The 20,405-nt window shown below is 55.0% G+C and overlaps 1 protein-coding gene and 1 non-coding gene across 3 annotated transcripts; both read left to right on the top strand.

Annotated features, from left to right (window-relative positions):
* The first annotated feature begins 439 nt into the window (after positions 1 to 439).
* Positions 440 to 20,245, top strand: FCSK (fucose kinase). 2 transcript variants are annotated; one of them, XM_045810289.2, is made up of 24 exons: positions 443 to 623; positions 5,015 to 5,119; positions 5,655 to 5,806; positions 6,597 to 6,647; positions 8,714 to 8,839; positions 9,180 to 9,252; positions 9,656 to 9,753; positions 10,149 to 10,229; positions 10,860 to 10,979; positions 11,158 to 11,329; positions 11,722 to 11,834; positions 12,503 to 12,604; positions 12,720 to 12,890; positions 13,364 to 13,428; positions 13,807 to 14,177; positions 14,805 to 15,015; positions 15,175 to 15,341; positions 15,436 to 15,657; positions 16,011 to 16,154; positions 16,317 to 16,436; positions 18,148 to 18,335; positions 18,423 to 18,522; positions 19,057 to 19,280; positions 19,459 to 20,245. In XM_045810289.2, exons 2-24 carry the CDS (start codon positions 5,038 to 5,040, stop codon positions 19,543 to 19,545), a joined length of 3,240 nt encoding a protein of 1,079 aa, XP_045666245.2. In that variant the 5' UTR covers positions 443 to 623; positions 5,015 to 5,037; the 3' UTR covers positions 19,546 to 20,245. The 2 variants fall into 2 exon arrangements, with proteins under 2 accessions (XP_087726720.1, XP_045666245.2); XM_087870594.1 differs by lacking the exon at positions 15,436 to 15,657 and having other exon boundaries at positions 440 to 623.
* On the top strand, positions 5,360 to 5,466 carry LOC123800555 (U6 spliceosomal RNA). The gene has a single exon (XR_006781945.1). It is a non-coding gene; the product is annotated as a U6 spliceosomal RNA (small nuclear RNA).
* Positions 20,246 to 20,405: the final 160 nt, after the last annotated feature.

Here is a 20,405-nt window from a genome sequence, read left to right as displayed (position 1 = left end):
ACTGCTGCATAGTATTTATTCCACGGCATGGATGTAGCCTAGAGAAAAGGTGTTTCCAATTCTTCGCTATTACAAACAATGCTGCCATTCACAACTTTTCCAAAAGCTCCTCAGATCCTCTTCCTACTGCAGAGTTAAAAGTTTCTTCCGGAAGGACCCATGTAATGAAACCCGCGAAAGCGCTAGCCAACTGCCAATCCAACAGTAACCGCTTATGCTCGGGCAACAGCTGTCATTATTTTTTCCCCTCTCAATGGAAAAGCAGCTGCCCCAGGTCCTGGTAAGGGGGGCGAAACAGACCCCAAACCAGGAACTTCGAGTCCCAGAAAACGAGGCTGTGTCTTTAAGACGCATTCGTTCCTCTGGGAGTTGTAGTTTTACTGGGAAACAGAGCCACCTTCTCCCCTCACCTCCTTTCTCGAACTGAACTCACATGCCCTTTAGGAAAGCGCTGCTCTCACCAGATCTGCGTACCCTTGTAATAAATAGCTCGGAGTTAGTTTTGGGGGGAGTAGAAGCCAAGACAGGCGGAGGGGTGAAACTACATTTCCCAGGGTGCGCCGCGAAGGGACAAGCAGCCACGCGTTAAAGAGCCCGCGGCGCCGAACGCCCAGCAGAGGCAGGTACGTCGGTCCCTGCGGGTCCCCGCTTCGCGCACCCCCTTTCCCCCGTTGTTTTTCGGCTCACGCTCTCGGGCCCGCAGGACCGAGCTGGGCCAGTGACCTCCAGGTTCTCGATAGGGAAGCGTGTGCGAGAACTCTGCTGGCGCCCCTGGGCGTCCCGTGGCTGTAGGGGGCGTCTGCAGGTCGGGCTACCGCTTGGTCTGGGTCTTTTCAGTGGGAGCTCCGGGACCTGGCCAGTTCCGTGGCACTTGAGGACGCCTGGGACAGGGAGGGATACGGGCCCCAGAGGTCCCTTACCCCTGAGCAGGTGGGGCGCTGGATGCCAGCGCTGCTGACTTGGCCTTGAGGCCGTGTCTCCTGCCTTAGTTTACCCCATCTGGGCTCACTATTACGCACAAATCTTGGTTACAGGACATTTGTATAATTTACAAAGTGATTTTACTCCCAGTCAACTTCTGTCTGCCTTTTTATTTTCCAGAAGGCAAATCAGATCCCTTCATGAGCCTGTTTTTTTTTTCTTTTTTACCTTTAAAGCTCTAAAATGTAAAATCCCTACCCCAGCACTCTTCCAAAAGCATCTATGAAGAGGTTTTATTATTTTATTCTGTCCCTGGCTCCCCTTCCCTTCCAATTTTGGGGAGGGGGAAGATTGGCTGAGGACATCAAACTTGGCCTCAATAGATGAAGTGTTATTGAAAGTGGACAGAATATTGCAATGAGCTCCGTATTCTTTTCTAAGTTTTCTGTAAACGTCAGGTATGACAGGACATAGGCTGCAGGAGAGATGTCTTGTTCCTACAGGGTGGTGAAGAACAAGAATGTTGGTGTTGGACACACCTGGCCTGCGTGTACCGGCTGTGTATGACTTTGAGCAGACTCCTTCCTCTCTTAGAGCTAGTTTCCTTATCTATGTCATGTGTGTGATAAGATCCAATTCAAAGGGCTACTGAGTCACATGAGCTGATTCTGGTGTGCCATTGGTGTTGGTCCCTGAAAAAAGCACTCCCTGAGCTTTAGCCACCAGTATCATTCCACCTTTTGTGTTATCATAAAATACCCTTTTGGCTGATCTGGCGAGCCATGCTCCTTTGCCTCGCTTGATTTCCCTAAACCTTCCCTAATTTTTTTCATCTTTGGGTGCATCTTTGACCTGGAGAATATTTCAGAGGCTTCACTCCCACTGGCTTCGGGGTCAAGTTAAACTCTCCTGTTCCCTTTCCCTGCTGGAGAGAACTACCACTCACTGAGCCCCTGCTGTATGCCACATTGTTTCCATTTTATTTAATACTGGCAACAGTCCTAGGAGGTTGGTATCTTTGGCTTGCAGAGGTTAGGTAACCTGTTCAAAATCACACAGGAGGAGGCAGAGATGGGAACAGAGCCCAGAGGGCTGATTCTCAGCCTGGGACTGCTCTTTTGCCCTAAGTCTCTAGTAGGGTGCAGTCCAGATAGGCCTGCCCTCCTCCCTCTGGCCCTGATCTGTCTATCACCTGTCCATGTCTCCCAGTCACTGCTGAGACCGACTGGGTTCAGATTTTCTGGGTTATTGGACCCTCCTTGGGATATTTCTTCCTTACTCCCTTTCAGCACCTTTCCTTGGGACCAAATATCATTACCACCATCACCTGAATAAGAAATGGAGTGACCCAAGTACGAGGCATGGCTGCAGCATCCGTTAGCCTCTGTAAAGTGGAGTTAATAATACTCATCCTGCAGGGGTGTTATGAGGTTGAAAAATCATAATGTCTTAACTCTGGGCCACAGTGGTGAGCTCAGTCCCAGTGGCTGTTATCATTAACATCGTCCTCATTTCATTATCACCTTGTAATTGTTTAGGCTTTATCATAATGGCTAATACACTGAGCACTTTCCATCTCTTTACTCCGTTCTTTCTTGCCTTGCTCCCATAAAGTAGGTTCAGTGTAGTGGTTAAGAGAATGGACTCTGAAGAAAAGTGTCTGGTTCAATTTGGCTGTGCTCCTTGCCCACTGTGCAAGTTACTTAATCTCTCTGTGCCTCAGTTTCTTAATCTTTGAGGATAAAGATAGTACTTTCCTGACATGAAGTTAGAGGTTCTTACAGTGATTTTTTTCCTTTGAAGGTGCCAAGAGAGGAATGATAATATACTCCCCATTTTGGTTCAGGTCCTTAGAGAAGCAGAGACTAAGATGGAACTAGACGTGCAAGAGATTTATTGGGGAAGAGGGAAAAAGGGAAGGGAGCTAGAGGAGACAGGACGAGCTGTCAGGCTGCTGCCTGTGAAGGAGCACCAGAGGGAGGGAGGGAGGGAGGGAGGGAAGGAAGGAAGGAAGGAAGGAAGGAAGGAAGGAAGGAAGGAAGGAAGGAAGGGTGGGAAGGATCTCTGACTGTCTTGCAGTTCTGAGACAGTTTCTATTGGGTTGATGGGGACTCCAGGAGCCAAGGTTGCCTGTCACAGGATCCCCATCTTGCAGAAATGGGTCTGTGTTCACGTCCCTGCTGCACAGAGTCATTGATTGGTTGGAAACAGTAGGTGGGAAGTGTGGCCTCCATGTGAACAAGCTGGGGGCATTTGTCAGTTATCCTCTCTGCCTCAGGAGGCCTGAGAGTGTTGGGGGTGCTGGAGATCACACAGTGAGTTTGCGGTCAAGCTGAAATCCCACGAGGCTCCTTTACTGGAAAGGCCAGATGGACATCCTGGGGAATGCCTTTTTCCTCAGGTGGCTGGCCAAGATCTCTAGCTCAGATTTCCCCTCTGGACTTCCCTCCTGGGCTTAGCAGGGAACAGAGCAATTTTGTTAGTAGTGGAGGCTCTCCCTGAAAGCTGGTGGGAGTGTGGGTGTTGCTAAGTGGTCGTGTCTGTCAGCCCCAACCATAGGCTTGATGGCAGCAGAGTATGGTGTGAGAGCTGCTGTTCTGTTGGCTCTTAGTTGGAGCGTCAGCTGCCTACAGGACACACTCTGGGCACCTCCCCATGCTGAGCTCTGGAAGTCGGAGGGAAGAAGAGGTGGGGTGGGCTGCTTTGTGGGACAGCAGCCGGACCCCTGCCAGAGGTGGATGCCAGGGTACTTTTGAGGACTTGTCTACAGATGGTTTGGGGGGCTCTGGAGTCAGATCGATTTCCCATCTGGTAGGAGAGGAATGTTGAAGGGGATAGGAGAGGGCAAAGCCATAGCTTTGGCCCACTTTCTCCTCACTTGCTCAGAGTGCCCTAGAGGAAGACGGCTATCAGGTGGGTGGCAGGCCCCTTCTGGCTTGGAGCTTCTGGGAGGGGAGGTTCCCTCTGAGGTCCCTGTAGTGGGCTCTGTTGGCACCCTGCCTTATCCTTTTGAACATGCTGGTGCACCCCTCCCACAGCTGCTCTCTTATCCAAGGAGTTGCCGTTGGCTTCAGGAGCCTGGGCGGTTAGCACACCTCACAGCCGACAACTGAATGAGGAGGGGCAGCGCTTTGCTTTAAGATGGGACCCACTGTCAACCCCACCTTGCTCCCCTCGCTTCCTCTCCTGAGGAAATCACATGCATCTGGATTGAGAAAGTCAAAGATACACTCACACATAACCCAGCAATCCCATCCCTGGGTATGCACTGGCAGAGATGATGTCTTATGTTCACTCTAAACGTGCACACAAATGCTTGTAGCAGCTCTCTATTCATGATTCCCCAAACTTAGAAACAGCCCAGATGTCTTTCGATGGGTGGATGGAGAAACAGACCATGGACGCCAGTCCATGCAATGGGATACTGCTTGGCGAATAGAGAGAACTACTGATATGTGCAGTCAACTTGGATGAATCCCAAAGGCATCATGTTGAGTGAAAGAAGCCAACTGCAAAGATTACAGCCCTGGAGCACCTGGGTGGCTCAGTCAATTAAGCAGCTGACTCTTGATCTCAGCTCAGGTCTAGATCTCAGAGTCATGAGTTCAAGCCCCACATTGGGCTCTGTGCTGGGTATGGAGCCTACTTAAAAAAAAAAAAAAAAAAAGATTACAGCCCAACCGTAGCTATGGAGAAGTGTGGTTGTCAGGGGTGAGGCGATGGAGGGGAGTACGCCCAAAGGAATAACATGCAAGAGTTTTTTTGGGTGTGAAAAGTAGTTGTGGCCACAAGAATCTATACAGTATGGGGCCATTTTTCATTTTTTATTTTTATTTTTTTGTCTTTTGGGTTTTTTAGAGAGGGAGGGGAGGAGCAGAGTGAGAAGGAGAGAGAATCTTAAGCAGGGGCTTGATCTCACAACCCTGAGATCATGACCTGAGCTGAAATCAAGAGTTGGACGCTTAACTGATTGAGCCACCCAAGTGCCCTGATACATGTGTTAAAATTAATAGAACTGTGTGCCAGAAGCAATCAATTTTAGGGTAAGATAATTTTTTTCAAAAGTTCACACACACCTTTATCTCTGCCTCAGGGAGCCCCTTGACTTTGGCCAGAATGGAGCAGCCCACGGGGGTCGATTGGACGGTCATCATCCTGACATGCCAGTACAAGGATAGTGTCCACGTCTTCCAGAGAGGTAGGGGACCCTCCCTTCCCACTTGGCCTCTGATGTAGAATCCCCATCATACCCTTACAGCCCCATGAGCCAGGAAGACCTGGGTTCAAGCCCAGATTCTGCTTTCTAGCCATGTGACCTCAAGACACATCGTGTCATTTCATTGAGACTCAGTTCTTTCATCTGTTAAATGGGACTGGTTGTACTTACCTCAGAGAGTTGGGTGAAGATCTAAAGAGCGACTCCATGAAAGGCTACTAAGTGTTTGCTTTGGCAGCACGTATGTGAAAATTGGAACCGCACAGAGAAGGTTAGCATGGCTTCTCTGCAGGGATGACACGCAGATCTGTGAAGCAGTCCATATTTTTTACGAATATTGAATCATGACGTTGTACAGCTGAAACGAGTAGAATGTTATATGTCACTTACACCTCAATGAAAAAGAAGCTCCTGAGTCAAAGAAGAGAAGATAGTGACTCTCAGTAGATTTGCTCTAGATGCGTCGGACCAGGGTGGGGAGGCTGGGGGCCCGGCCCAGCTTGTGTTCTGACCGCAGAGCTGGAGGTGCGCCAGAAGCGGGAGCAGATCCCGCCCGGGACGCTGTTACTGGCGGTGGAGGACCCTGAGACGCGCGTGGGCAGCGGAGGGGCCACCCTCAACGCCCTGCTGGTGGCTGCCGAGCACCTGAGTGCCCGGGCAGGCTTCACGGTGAGTGCTCGCGGCGCGCCCTCGTCCGGCACACGTCCCGCTCAGAACCGTGATGGCGGCTTCAGACAGATTGTCTCCAAGGTCACCCACCCGCTCTTTGGGCTCCATGGTCCGGCCAGTTCAGCATCTGGTATCGATTTCTGTACCTATAGATTGGGCAGACTCATCGGGGTTGGGGGGGCAGAAGGCAGGGCCCGACTTTCCAGTAGTTTTGGTACATCAGAGCCAGGATCTCAAAATTAGGCTTTCTGGCTTCTCTTGAAAACTTCCATCTTGCTCTCCTGGCCTTTCCTTCCCCCATAGCAACTGTATGCTGGAACTGGGATCGAGCTGCCCCCTTTGTGCAAGGCACAGGGGTCAGTGTCCCCACTGGGCCCATGCCGCCCCCCCAGCCCCTTTGCTTGGCCACCTTGCTCTCCTGGCTCCCTGGCATAGGGAGTGAGGCTGGTCACAGGGACGGAGGTGGCAGTGGCAGGGGAGGCCACCACTGTGTGGTTGCCGTGGACCTGACTTACCGTGAGTCACCCAGCAAGCCCCATGTTCTTGCCTATAGCTTCCCCTAAAACATGGGGGCAGAGGGAGGGCCCAGGTGGAGGGCCAGTAGGCTCCCTTATCCAGGAGGGGCCAGGGCTGCCCCCTGCCTGCCTGTGGCCATTGGTCCTGACCTTGTCTTTTTGTCCTTTGGTATCGAAGTGGGTTTGTGTTGGGGTGTCTCCCTGGACAAGAGGACAGTATCCTTGGGTGCCGTCTGCCCAGGCTTCTGTCCACAGGGCTCTTCCACTTTCAACAGGTGGTGACAGCTGACGTCCTACACTCGGCCCGGATCCTCATCCTGCACATGGTACGTAGAGGGCCATGCCGAAGGCTGAAACCATTGATCCTTGGGGTTAGATAGGTGTTTTATCTTTGTGTTTGTGCAAGGTGCTCATTGTGCAAATCCAGAAGAATCAGGATCAGAATTGATCTGACTGTTCAGAGGTAGGGAACAGACTGAATATAAGCAGCACATCCTCCTGGTGGGATGTTAGACAGTGATTTAAAAGTCCAGCTAACCCTATGCATTGGCCTGGGAAGAGACTTAACAGCTCTGTGACTTTGGACAAGTCACTTGACCCTTTCTTTCTAGGCCTTAGAGTCCTCATCTGTAAAATGGGGATGATAACAGTTTCTACTTCCTTTGGAAGTGCTGAGGTGATCCACCTAAATGCTAAAACAGGGCCTGGCCTGGCTCACTCGCAGCATTCAGGCAACGTGCTTTCATTGTTTACTGGGAAGAGCCAGCCACGCAAGTTTATATAAAATTAGCTCAACTTTTTTAAAAAAGACTTTATTTATTTGAGAGGGAGAGAGAAAGCACAAGTTGGGGGAGAGGCAGGCAAAGGCAGAGGGAGAAGCAGACTCCCCGCTGAACAGGGAGCCCGACATGGGACTCGATCCCAGGACCCTGGGATCATGACCTGAGCCAAAGGCAGACGCTTAACCCACTAAGCCACCCAGGCACCCCGATCTCAGCTTTTTAATTAGAAATTTTTTGTTAAACTTTCTTCAGCCATTCTTATTCTTTTCTTTTCTTTCTTTCTTTCTTTCTTTTTTTTTTTTGTTTAGTTTTTTAAAGAGATTTATTTATTTATTAGAGAGAGAAAGAGAGAGAACATGCATGTACACACGGGTGAGGGGAGGGGCGCAGGGAGAGAGAGAATCTTTCCCTGCTTGCATGGAGCCCATGCCATGCAGGGCTTGATCTCACAACCCTGAGATCAGGACCTGAGCCAATATCAAGAGTCAGTCGCTTGAGCCACCCAGGCGCCCCTTGTTTAGATTTTTTTTTTTAATTTTATTTATTTATGTGACAGAGAGACAGCCAGCGAGAGAGGGAACACAAGCAGGGGGAGCGGGAGAGGAAGAAGCAGGCTCATAGCGGAGGAGCCTGATGTGGGGCTTGATCCCATAACGCCGGGATCATGCCCTGAGCCGACGGCAGACGCTTAACGACTGCGCTACCCAGGCGCCCCTGTTTAGATTTTTTTAAAGTAATCTCGTCACCCAGTGTGAGGCTCTAACTTACAACCCCGAGATCAAGAGTTGTATGCCCTACCGCCTGAGCCAGCCAGGTGCCCTTTTAATTGGAATTTTGATTAAGATGAGTATAGATACACGCAAGAAATAATAGAGAAGCCTTTGCAAACTTCGCCCACATTCCCCAGGGCTAATATTTTTGAGAACTGTAGTACAACCACAGCTAGAATATTGACACTGATATAATTCCCAATCTTTCCCCCTAGTTTTACTTGTAGTTGTGTGTGTGTAAGTTCTCTTGTCTCCACCTTCTCATAATCTCATTAAAAAATTAAAGAAAAATTTGAAAGGATATAGCTCAAATGAGGGCAACGGCTATTATCCCTGAGGAATTGTTTTCTTTTTGCAGAGCTGCACTTTCTAATTTTTCACCATAATCATGTAATCGAAAACATTATAAGCAAAAATTCTGAGAGGACGCCTGGGTGGCTCAGTCGGTTAAGTGTCTGCCTTCAGCTCAGGTCGTGATCTCAGGGTCCTGGGATCGAGTCCTACGTTGGGCTCCCTGCTCAGCGGGGAGTCTGCTTCTCCCTCTCCCTCTGCCTCTGCCCCTGATTGTGTTCTCTTTCTCTCAAATAAATCAATTAAAAAAAAAACGAGAAAACGCATTTTACTTTAAGATTTTAAGTATCTCTACACCCAACATGGGGCTTGAGTTCACAATCCTGAGACCGAGAGTCACACGTGCCACCGACTGAGCCAGCCAGGCACCCGAGAAAACACATTTTAAAAGTCTTCTAGCTTAGTGGCTTCCTGCCTTGCCCAGCTGATAGGGTGTCCCCAGGCTCTCTGCCCTAAGGGTTCTTTCTCCTGTCCCTGCTCCCTCCCTAGGGCCGAGATTTCCCTTTTGACGACTGTGGCCGGGCCTTCACCTGCCTCCCTGTGGAGAACCTCCAGGCTCCGGTGGAGGCCGTGGTCTGCAACCTGGACTGCTTGCTGGACATCATGAGCCATCGGGTAAGGCTGGCGGCGACCACGGGCCCTCATCCCAGAGAGAGCCACACCTCTCCCACTGCCCCACTGGCTATGCAGTCTGTGCTGGTGTAGACAGGAGACGCCAGGAAGAACGGCTTTGGGGGTGTCCGGACTTAGAGCTTCAGGAAGTTAGTCTTGGCCATGCTGGTGGGGAGGTGTGGCCCTCAGAGTAGAGGGAAGGAGCGGCCTCGGCACCGCTGGTCAGGGGAGGCCCCGTTACCTCAGCAGCCAGAGTCCTCCTGGACAGGCCACATCCGGGTTGTGTGGGAGCAGAGGGAGGGCTGGGCCAGGCCACTGGATACAGGCTCTCTCTCCCCTGCAGCTGGGCCCGGGCTCCCCACCAGGTGTGTGGGTTTGCAGCACCGACATGCTGCTGTCTGTTCCTCTGAACCCAGGTGAGCCTGAGAAGCCTCGAGACTGCCTACCCTAGCCCTAGCCAGACACCCTTCTTCATTTGGTCTCTGGGCCGGCCTGCTGTTCTGTTCAGAAGGGAAGCTGTGGGGAGCATGAAGCCCAGAGCCAGAGGCAGAGCTTCCCTCCCCCCACCAGGCTTCCCTCTGCCTGGCTAGAGAATGGAGACACCCCACCCTGCCCCTTCAGCCCTGCAGGGCTCTGTGGAAGAATTTTGGGAGGGGAGGTGGTGTCATTCTCCCAGAGGAATGTCCATTTGTCTTTGGAAACCATATTCCCTTTAGAGGTGTCTGGATGCCCCTGCCCTGAGCTCTTGCCTCCTTCTGGCTGGGGCCCCCTGCCTTGGGTTGGGGCCCCCAGGGAACCTCCTAACTGCCTCACTCACAGGGATCAGCTGGGACAACTTCCAGGGAGCCAGAGTGATTGCCTTTCCAGGGAGCATGGCCTATGCCCGGAACCATGGTGTTTACTTCACTGACTCCCAGGTAGTGCCCCTGGGACAGTGGTGTGTACAGCTGAACCATCTGGATTGGCCTCCTGGTCCAATGCTTGGGGAAGCCTCTCATCCTTGGCTTTCTGGCATGGTCTGGATTTGCAGCAGTTCCCCTGCCAACAGCCCTTGTGTTTACGTAGTCTTGCCAAACACGAATCGTGCACTGGCTGCGTGCTAGGTTCTGTGCTCCTGCTCGGGGCTGCGAAGACATTCAAAGCCTGCCCTCTACCTTTGGGGGGTGGGAGTCTCTGGCGCTGTGGTCCCTGGGAGCCCACTGGGACCTGCCAGACTTCGTCCTAGGTTTTCATTTGGAGAACACCTAACCATGCCCTCCTTGTTGATCCTCTCTTGCTCCATTCCCTAACTCTGTTTTCTCCCCCCACGTAGGGCTTCGTTTTGGACATTTACTACCGGGGCACCGAGGCAGAGATACAACGGTGTGCCAGGCCGGATGGGCGGGTGCCGCTGGTACGGTTGCCAGACCACACTGGAGGCTTTGGAGACCTTATAGGATAAGGAAGGGAAGGTTTGGCTTCCTGCTCAGGGCAGAGCTTCACTCCTTCCAGAAGATTCTGGGGCAGGCTAGAACTAGAATCTGAGTAAGGTCTAGAACTGGCATTCAGGGGAGCCAGTAGAGCTAGAATCTGAGGAAGGTGTGGCCTTGGAATTCAGGGTCTTGTCCCGAACCAGAAAGGCTAGAACCAGAGTGTGGGTAATTTCGGGAGTGCAGTTGGGAGGAAGTCTAGAATCTGACTTGGGGGATCCTTCTAGAATGAAAGACGAGGATAGGACTGTTGGGGTAGGGTTTGGGACTGGACCTTGAGGATGATAGGGAACTAGTTCTCATTCTCTGTCTCTAGTTCAGGAAGGCCTGAAAATTGAGGGGGGGGGTGTCAGAATGTGCCTGTTGAGGGGTCCCTGAGTGGGAGTCATTCCCAAAAAGCCTGGAGCCCGGGTGCTGGAGTGGCCCAGAGACAAAGGACCCTGCCTGGTATGGCAGCCAACCTTGCCTGGCCCATCTGCATGTGCTCTTCCCGCCTCAGGCCCAAGCCTGGCCCCAGTGTCCACCCCCCCCCAACCTGACCCTGACTTCTCCAGGTCTCTGGGGTCGCCTTCTTCTCTGTGGAGACTGCTGAGCACCTCCTGGCCACCCATGTGAGCCCACCCTTGGATGCCTGCACCTACATGGGCCTGGACTCTGGAGCCCGGCCTGTCCAGGTGACGGGGTGTGGGCTGGGGTGCCCTGGCCTTGGATAGAGGCCCTGACACTGGCAGCCTGGTTGCATGGCCTTGGGCCTGTCCCTTTCACTCTCTGGGTCAGTGTCTCTGGGCATGGGACTGCCCGAGCTCAGCCTAGGAACCTTCCCAATAGCTATGCTTCCTACCCCTCTCCTAGCTGTCTCTCTTTTTCGACATCCTGCTCTGCATGGCCCGGAACGTGAGCAGGGAGGACTTCCTGGTGGGGCAGCCCCCGGAGATGGGGCAAGGTGACTCGGACATCGCGGGTTATCTGCAGGCTGCCCGGACTGAGCTGTGGAGGGAACTTCACGATCAGCCCCTCACCATGGGTGGGTACTGCCTCTCAGCGCTCTGGGGTGGGAAGACCACGGGAGTGAGGACCCCTAGGGTGAGGCTGCTGCCTGCCTGGCCCCCAGGCTTCTGGACCAGGCAGGCCTAGTGCATTCCAGACAGTTACCTTCTCCTAAGCCAGAACCCATAACCCTCTTCCCTTCTTCCTTTGTCTCCTTCCTGGGCTCCAGTCCCAGTGTCTCTACTTTCTAGCTGTGTGACTTGAACAGGTGGCTGAGCCTCTCTGGATCTCAGCTTCCCCATGGACACAATAGGCTCATTGGTGTGCCTGCCTTCCCAGGGCCTAAGATGTGTCTTCCGGTGGGAGGCCTGGTCTGGCTTCAGAGCTGCAGCAGGCACGGGGCTGGGGTCAGTCCTTGTATCTTTACAGCTTATGTCCCTGACGGCAGCTACAGCTACATGACCAGCTCGGCCAGTGAGTTCCTGTGCAGCCTCACGTGCCCAGGGGCTCCCAGGGCCCGGGTGGTGCACTCCCAGGCGGAGGTAAGACCTGCCTGGAGGGAGGACCAGCGGAAGTGCCTGCTGGGGTGCCTGCGGACAGGTGGGGTGGGGCTTCAGGAAAGGGAAGGGATAGCCCGTGCTTGGAACAGATCACCTACAAGTGTAGGCGTAATTATTCTCATTATTCACATGAGGCACTGGAGGCTCAGAGAGGTTAAGTACTTGCTTCAAGCCACAGAGCCAATAGGTGGCCAGGTCTGCCTGACCGAGAAACTAGAGGAGACTCCCTCCACGCTTTCTGCCGGGTCTGCTTGGGGAGCCAGTCCCATTGGACGTGATGGGCCTGGGTCAGTGTCCTGAGCTGAGGAAGAGGGCAGGGAGAGTTCATAGGTGGCCCTCAGGGTGGCAGGGGTGGGGGTAGCCGGATAGGTGGGAGAGGGCTCCTGGGAGAGCTGTCATCTGTGGGGTGGGGCGGAACCTCGGTTACTAAGTGCAGATTTGCTCTGGAAGAGGATTCAGGCAGAGCACGCCGCTGGGGGAGTGGCATGAACAGGGCGGGATGGGAGCTGGCCTGAGCTCGGGGCCAGGGCAGGTGGATCTGGCTGGCCGTCAGGCTCGGGGAGCAGCAGTTCTGGCTGGGGCCTTGGATGCAGGGGGGATTGGGCAGCCCTGGGCCCGGGGCCCTCGCAACCTCCTCCCTGGCTTCACAGGAGCCGCAGCTCCTGGGCACGGGGAGCTCTGTGGTCAGCTGCCTGCTGGAAGGCCCAGTCCATCTGGGTGCTGGGAGTGTCCTGCAGCACTGCCACCTGCAGGTGAGGCCAGAGAGCGGGGCAGAGGGAGGGCAGCGCGGCAGGGACCAGGGTCCTGTGTGTGCTGGGGGGCGCTAAGGGAGGTACTAGGTAGGATGCCTTCCTTTTCTTCTTCCAGGGCCCCGTTCACATCGGCCCCGGCTGCCTGGTGAGTGGCCTGGACACGGCCCAGTGCGAGGCCCTGCATGGCTTGGAGCTGCGTGACCTCGTCCTGCAGGGACACCACGTGCGGCTGCATGGCGCCCCCGGCCGTGTCTTCACCGTCGTTGGCCGTTTGGACAGCTGGGAGGTAGGTGTCCACCCCACCTCCCTCACCGTCCATCTTAAGGCTTTGGGGAGCCCTGAGGGTCCCAGCCCAGCTCCCACGCCACTGCAAGTCTCTCTGAGCACTAGCCTGAGGGATAGGGGGTAAGGAGGGTGTGGCCAGTAGCCTCAGCAGGCCCTTCCCTCCATCCTTGTCTGCTCTGTGTGGTGGGCTGGGTGGGGATTTTTATGCCCATGTTACAGGCCAGACACTGAGGTTCAGAGAGGGTGGTGACCCACCTTGGACTGTAGAGCCAGTTCTGGTGGGATGGGCCTAGAGGCAGGATTCCGCTCCGAGTTCTGCACCTGGGCAGGAACATTGAGGGCCCAGAGCTTGACACAGCGTTGCAGGACTTCCTGTGTATGTGCCTGTCTCTTTTCCTGTTCCCTCTGGCCTTAGTGTCCCTCATCCCTTCCTGTGGCCCCGGAAGCCCTGACTGCCTCCTCCTCTTCCCTCAGAGACAGGGGACAAGAACGTATCTCAACATGTCCTGGAGTGAATTCTTCCAGAAGACAGGCATTCGGTAAGGTGGATGGCCCCGATGGACCTCCAGGGGCCGAGGCAGCCAGGGGCTCATGCCTGCCCTTGCTCCTGCCCCAGAGTAGCATCCGGCCCCGCAACCATCCCTGGGGTAGTTTAGGGTAGCCTGATTTGCCCCAGCATCGTCCTGGGCAACTCCAAATTCCTGGCTCTGCTCAGGCTTTGGGATTTTGTTCAGTGGTCTGGGAAAGGAGGCAAGGCATCTGGGCCTCCCTCTCTGAACTGTCCCTTTGGGCTGCCTCTGGAGGAGTTGGTCCTGTCCCCACGAATGAGCCAGCTCCCGGCTGACAGGCAGTCAGGGCTTGGTGACCAGGCAGGAGCCCTTACTTCCCCCTGCTAATGTGCCTTTTCCCCACATCAGAGACTGGGATCTGTGGGATCCAGACACTCCTCCTGCAGAGCGTTGCCTTCTTAGTGCCCGCCTCTTTCCTGTGCTCCACCCCTCGAGGGCCTTGGGGCCCCAGGACATGCTGTGGATGCTGGACCCCCAGGAGGATGGGGGCAAGGCCCTACGGGCCTGGCGGGCCTGTTGGCGTCTGTCCTGGGAGCAGCTGCAACCGTGCCTGGACCGGGCTGCCACGCTGGCCTCCCGCCGGGACCTGTTCTTCCGCCAGGCCCTGTGTAAGGCGAGGCATGTGCTGGAGGCCCGGCAGGACCTCAGCCTGCGCCCGCTGATCCAGGCCGCTGTCCGAGAGGGCTGTCCTGGGCCCCTGCTGGCCACGCTGGACCAGGGTGAGTGTGCTGGAAAGCCTGTCCCACCATCACCTGCCCTACCTGCCCTCTGGGTCATCAATCTGAGGGTAGTAGGGAGCCAGGAGACTTTAAAGCAGGGGAGAGGTGCAGTGGAGTGTACCTCTAACTTTGTGGGAAGTTTCATCTGTGTCAGTGGGGAGTTGGTGAGAGGCTGAGGCCTGGGGCTGAGCCTCGGGGTCATCAGCAAACTCTGCCTGTTCTGCAGTGGGTTGGAATGTGGTTGGCTCCATGAGGAGGCCCAGGCACACTGGCTAGGGCCAGCCAGGCACACGGGCTCAGCCTCACGGGCAGCACCTCATTGTGCCTATTTCAGCTGGTTTGTGGTGGGGCTGAGACTCAACGCAGGTGGTGTGACTCTGGAGCCTGAGCTCCTAACCACATGGACATCCCAGGTGAGGCATGAAGAGGCACATCTGGGATGGGGCTGATGAGAAGAACCTTTCTGGGCAGAGAAGCAGGGAACATTCATAGGCAAGGACACGTCTTGGGCAAAAGTGAAGAGGTGTGAGGGACCTGGAGTGTTTGGGGATTGCCAAGTAGTCTTCTGGGGCAGAGGGCATTGGGGGCAGGCCCCCTCCCCTACCACACTGACTCCTGGTCTCACAGTTGCAGCTGGTGCGGGAGACCCTGGTGTGGCAGCCCGGGCTCTGGCCTGTGTGGCTGATGTCCTGGGCTGCATGGCAGGGGGCCAAGGAGGCTTACGGAGTGGGCCAGCGGCCAACCCTGGGTGGATGCGGCCCTTCTCGTACCTGGAGTGTGGAGATCTGGCGGGGGGTGTGCAGGCGCTGGCCCAGGAGCGGGACAAGTGGCTGAGCAGGTGGGTGCTAATGATGTCAAAACCTTTGGAGAGGTCCCTGGCCGTCCTTGGAGGTGGAGACCCAGAGAGGTAGGGCGTCCTCCTCCCCAGGGTTACCCAGGGCAGTCAGGTCCCCAGCTTGGGGCTGCATGCCACCATCTCTCCCTTCCCTCTTGGCAGGCCAGCCTTGCTAGTGCGAGCTGCCCGCCACTACGAGGGAGCTGGGCAGATTCTGATCCGCCAGGCTGTGATGTCAGCCCAGCACTTTGTCTCCACGGAGCCAGCAGAGCTGCCAGCCCCTGGGCAGTGGGTGGTGGCCGAGTGCCCGGCTCGTGTGGATTTCTCTGGTGAGTCCCTTGTGGGGGCTGGGGGTGAGGGTAGCCACCCCAGAGCTGGGCTGGCAGCCCTTGTGACCCACTTGGTCTTGTCCAATTGCCGAAGGTGGCTGGAGCGACACACCACCCCTTGCCTACGAGCTTGGTGGCGCAGTGCTGGGTTTGGCCGTGCGAGTGGATGGCCGCCGGCCCATTGGGGCCAGGGCACGCCGCATCCCAGAGCCCGAGCTGTGGCTGGCAGTGGGGCCTCGGCAGGACAAGATGGCCATGAAGATAGTGTGCTGGAGCCTAGATGACCTGCAGGATTACTGCCAGCCCCATGCCCCAGGTCAGGGCACTTGTGACATCTACAGGTGGGGATGGCACTCCTGGCCAGCTAAGGGATGGGGGCAGAACCTTGGAGACTCTGCAGGCCACAGAGGCCTGGCCTGAGGCTGACGCAGTCTGGTGGAGGAGCCCCGAGTCATCCTGCCTGGGTGCACATAGGCACAGGAGGTAGGGCTGGCACATTTGCCTCTGCTGGGAGACCAGAGGCCCTTTTATGGCTTAGAGATGGAGCCTACAGTACTGTTAGGCTTTTGTCCCCCAGTGAGCCCCATGCTGGGCTGGGCAGTAGTGGAGGTGGGTTGGGGTATCTGCTTCTGCCCTTGGAGATCAAATTCCTTGCTGGTTCCTCCGCAGGGTCTCTGCTGAAGGCAACCTTCATCTGTGCGGGGATCGTGCATGTCGGCTCCAAGGTTTCGCTGAGAGAGCAGCTGTTGCACACCTTCGGGGGTGGCTTCGAGCTGCACACCTGGTCTGAGCTGCCCCATGGCTCTGGTCTTGGTGAGCAGGCTCTGTCTCCCTGCTGCCTATCAGTTGCATTCGCAACCTCCTGCCTCACGTCCAATCCCCTCCCCGGCCTCTGCCCAGCAGGGGGAGTGGGTGGGGCAGGACTGGGCGGGGCAGAGCTGTTTCATGCTTGGTGTCTTCCTCTGCACCCTGCAGGCACAAGCAGCATCCTGGCAGGCGCAGCCCTGGCTGCCTTGCAGAGGGCCGCGGGCCGGGTGGTAGGCACCGAGGCCCTGATCCATGCAGTGCTGCACCTGGAACAGGTGCTCACCACAGGTATGGGACTGCCCCGGGGCAGGAGGGAGGTCATGGGCATTTTCCCAAGGCCCTCAGGGGCTCCCTGGCCTTGCAGATAGCCACATAACTGTACTACTCCTTAAAGTGGTTACAATGTCCGTCTTACACTCTGACCCTTTCTGGTTGGTTTTCATCGTGAAATGTTTCAACCTCCAAGGGCCTGATGCTTTAGGAGCACCCATTAAGTGCCAGATTCTGTGCTGCAGCTTGCATGTATCTTATTAGGTACCTGTTATACTAGGTGCTATTCCTCGTGATTCTGTCCCCACCTAGGGCTGTCCCTCAGGGTGGGGCTGGGTAGAGGTGGTTTTGCAATAGGGGACAGAACTTTTAGCATGCCTTCTGGCCCCTTGCCCCTCCCGTGGGCTATGGTTATTTGTGCCCCCCACTACTGTTTGGAGGGTGTGCAGAGGGCCCACACGTGGCTGTGGTCATAATGGAATGTTACTAGCACCCTCCTCTTCCACACCACCTTGGCCCCTTGGAATCCATGCACAAGGGAGAGCGGCTGGAGGTTTATCGGACTCCAGATCCTATGGCACTCTGGTCAAGTCAGGACGCAGGGCCTCACCTTCATGATGCTGGAAGGAGGCTACTGGAAAGATGAATAGATGCCTGACTGTGGCATCTCCTCCGGCCACTCTGTAGCCCAGCCTCCTCCTTTCGTTGCCGTGATTCACACCCCAGAATGGGTAGTCATTAGCAAGGGGGGGGGGGCTTTTCACTTTCCTTCTAAGGTGTACCATTCAAATCCTTCATTTGGTGAATTGACAGCGATTTATTAAGTATCCACTCTGTGTTGGGCATTGGGGATAAAATGAGCAAAAACAGGGTCCTTGCCCTCAGAAGTCCTGTGGTCTACTGGAGACAGACCTTAATCAATAACCACTCAAACGAACATATAATTACAAGCTCTGCTGAGTGCTCTGAAAGAGAGGTGTGCCGGTAAAGAATCCTTGACATTTGAGGCCTGACACCAATTGCCATGTCTTGGCTGTAAAGTTCCAGATGCTTCCTGCCATTGGCATTTTATACTTTAAATCCTTGCAGGCCCTTCCCCAGATATGAAAGGCCTATCTCAGGGATGTACTGTATGGTGACTAACATAATATAATAAAAAATCATTATTAAAAAAAAAAAAGAAAGAAAGAAAGAAAGGCCTATCTCAGAATTATCTCAAATAGTACCACTTTTATATAGCTGCAAGAGGAAGAAATCCATACCGTTCATTGCTAACTCAAGATGTGAACAAGCTCTTTCAAGTTCAGTGAGAGATGCTGAAAAGCTAATTTCTAACATCAACACCCTTTATCAGAAAAGACAGGGTGCAGGGGCCTGTTAGGCCGCAGGGAAAGTCCTATGTCATCTCTCCTGGGGGGGAGAAGTTTACTGTTAGGGCTTCCCCTTTGATGTGGTTTACCCCAATTCCATTTACAGTTAGGTCTGCAACAGAACTCGGGCCTTGTGAGTTCCAAGCTTGGCTCTGGAGTGAAACCCTTTCCCCTGGCTGGGCTTGTCCTGTTCCTAGATCTGGGGGCAGAAGTTGCACAGCTCACCTGGCCCAGCCTGAGCTGGGGGAAGCTGTCTTCCCACACTGGTCCCTGCCAGGGGTGCAGGGCTGGGAGCCGGGGCTGGGAAACAGAAGTTGAGCCAGATAGGCTCCAAAAGTGATGGGACCATGGGCTTACAGGAGGTGGCTGGCAAGACCAAGTGGGTGGCCTAATGCCTGGCATCAAGGTGGGGCGCTCCCGGGCTCAGCTGCCACTGAAGGTGGAGGTGGAAGAGATCACTGTGCCTGAGGGCTTTGTCCAGAAGCTCAATGACCACCTGCTCCTGGTGTACACTGGCAAGACCCGGCTGGCACGGAATCTGCTGCAGGTGAGCCCTGGCCCCAGGAGCAAGGACAGAGGCAGACGGCTCAGCTGGGCCCAGATCCTTACTGCCTCCCTCCTGCCCCGTCTGCAGGATGTGCTGAGGAGCTGGTATGCCCGGCTGCCTGCCGTCGTGCAGAACGCCCACAGCCTGGTGCGGCACACTGAGGAATGTGCTGAAGCCTTCCGCCAAGGTGAGGTGCTTCTTGCCTGTGTCTCAGGGCAGCAGGAGTGAGTACCTTTTTGCCTGGGGGTCTGACGCCAGGAGCCTTTGCAGGCTCGGCTCAGGCCCCACGTATGAGGCCCCTGGAGATAGAAGCCTACTGTCTTCTGTCCTCTACAGGGTCTCACACTTAGGTGGGAGCCATATCTTAGGATAACACTTGCATCATGAGGAAGGCCTCCAGCCCCACCAAGCAGGCAGCACACTGGGGAGGAGGCTCAGCCCCATTGTTGAATTCCAGGGTCAGTAGATCAGGGTTCCATGTGTGTGACTACCGTTTACCAAATACTGGATTGGGCCCCATGCCAGCTGCTCTATGCACTTTAGTCCTGAAACAACCCTCTGTGGTGGGCTTCATCACTCCTGTTTCCAGCCAGCACTGGACCTAGCTTTTTAACCATGACACTGGTTAAGTAGTGCCTCTTGGTACCTCATTTGGTCTACAAAGGGGTGTTGAAGGAATATCCTGGCTCAGGCAGGCCACTCCCCTCTGTCCCCTCTCCAGGGAGCCTGCCTCTGCTGGGCCAGTGCCTGACCTCATACTGGGAGCAGAAGAAGCTCATGGCTCCAGGCTGTGAGCCCCTGGCTGTGCGGCGTATGATGGATGTCCTGGCCCCCCACGTGCATGGCCAGAGCCTGGCAGGGGCAGGTGGCGGGGGTTTTCTCTATCTGTTGACCAAGGAGCCGCGGCAAAAGGAGGCTCTGGAGGCTATTCTGGCCAAGACTGAGGTACCTGATGGTGTTGGGGGTGTGGTAATTGGTGGGGGATAGGAGCCCTAACCGTGGCCCACCACTAACCAGGGGCTACAGCTGCAAGTCCCCCTGACCACCTTGCAGCATGAGATTTGTGGCCTGAGACTTGCCCAGAGCCTCTGTCCTCTACACACCTCCTGTCCTTTGCTCCCAGGGCCTCGGGAACTACAGCATCCACGTGGTAGAAGTGGACACTCAGGGCCTGAGCCTGCAGCTACTAGGGGTTGAGACCTCAACCTGATGCTCCTTCCCAGAAGGCTTATCCATCTGTAAGAGGAGAAAACCTGGAGCTACAGCGGCCCCGCCTTTCCTTCCCCCATGGGAGTGTCAGCCTTCTACTCTCTATACCTCTTTGTGAACCTGCTCCCAACGGAAGCCAGCAAACGTAAGCTTGGACCCAGCCCTTTCTGGAGCTTGGTGAAACACATGGTATCTGGGAATAGGACTGTGATCTCCTGGTTGACCGTGGCCTAGGCTTGGCCTCTGCTCCATTTGGACATACGAAAGTCCTAAGCTCAGTGTCCCATGTGGCCTTTACAAATCTATAGTCCACATTGGGCCTTGGCCTCCTCACTCTCCATGAGGGCCTGGAAAAAGGATGACCAGCTTTAGCAGATGGCTGGGGTCCCTTGATAAGGCCAACCGTGAAGAGGCTCTTTGAGGTACTTCCTGTGGCCTTCCTTAGAGGTCAGTCAGGCTTTTGCCTAAGAGACTTCCTGTTCAACACTCATTCCTAGGCTGACTTGATGGGGGGAGTGGGAATAGGGGTGTGGGTCCATATTCTTGTTTGTGGCCATGAGCCAATGCGGTCTCACAGCCAGTCACTGCTAATAGAGGCCTTAACCATTAACACTACAGACTATGCCACATGACCCAGTGCTTATGGGCAATTGGTTCTCAGGACTGCAACCTTCTTGGAATAAATTTGCTCTGCCCTTCCAGGTTGTTTTCATAAAGCTCTTTTTTGTTCCTGCCAGGAGTAATTCCCACTTGCCTTGGCATTGTGGGAAATGCCCCCTGGGATGACCCAGCTTTTGGTGCTAAGGGCCCAAGAGGGGGATGAGAATCCAGGATTAGACAAGGTTGAGGTGCATGCTTTCA

This window comes from Ursus americanus, chromosome 21, assembly GCF_024610735.1.
Source record: "Ursus americanus isolate L20-20 chromosome 21, mUrsAme1.1.p, whole genome shotgun sequence".
NCBI lineage: Eukaryota > Metazoa > Chordata > Mammalia > Carnivora > Ursidae > Ursus > Ursus americanus.
The sequence above is the reverse complement of the archived record's forward strand: the minus strand, read 5'-3'. Positions and strand labels throughout refer to the sequence as shown.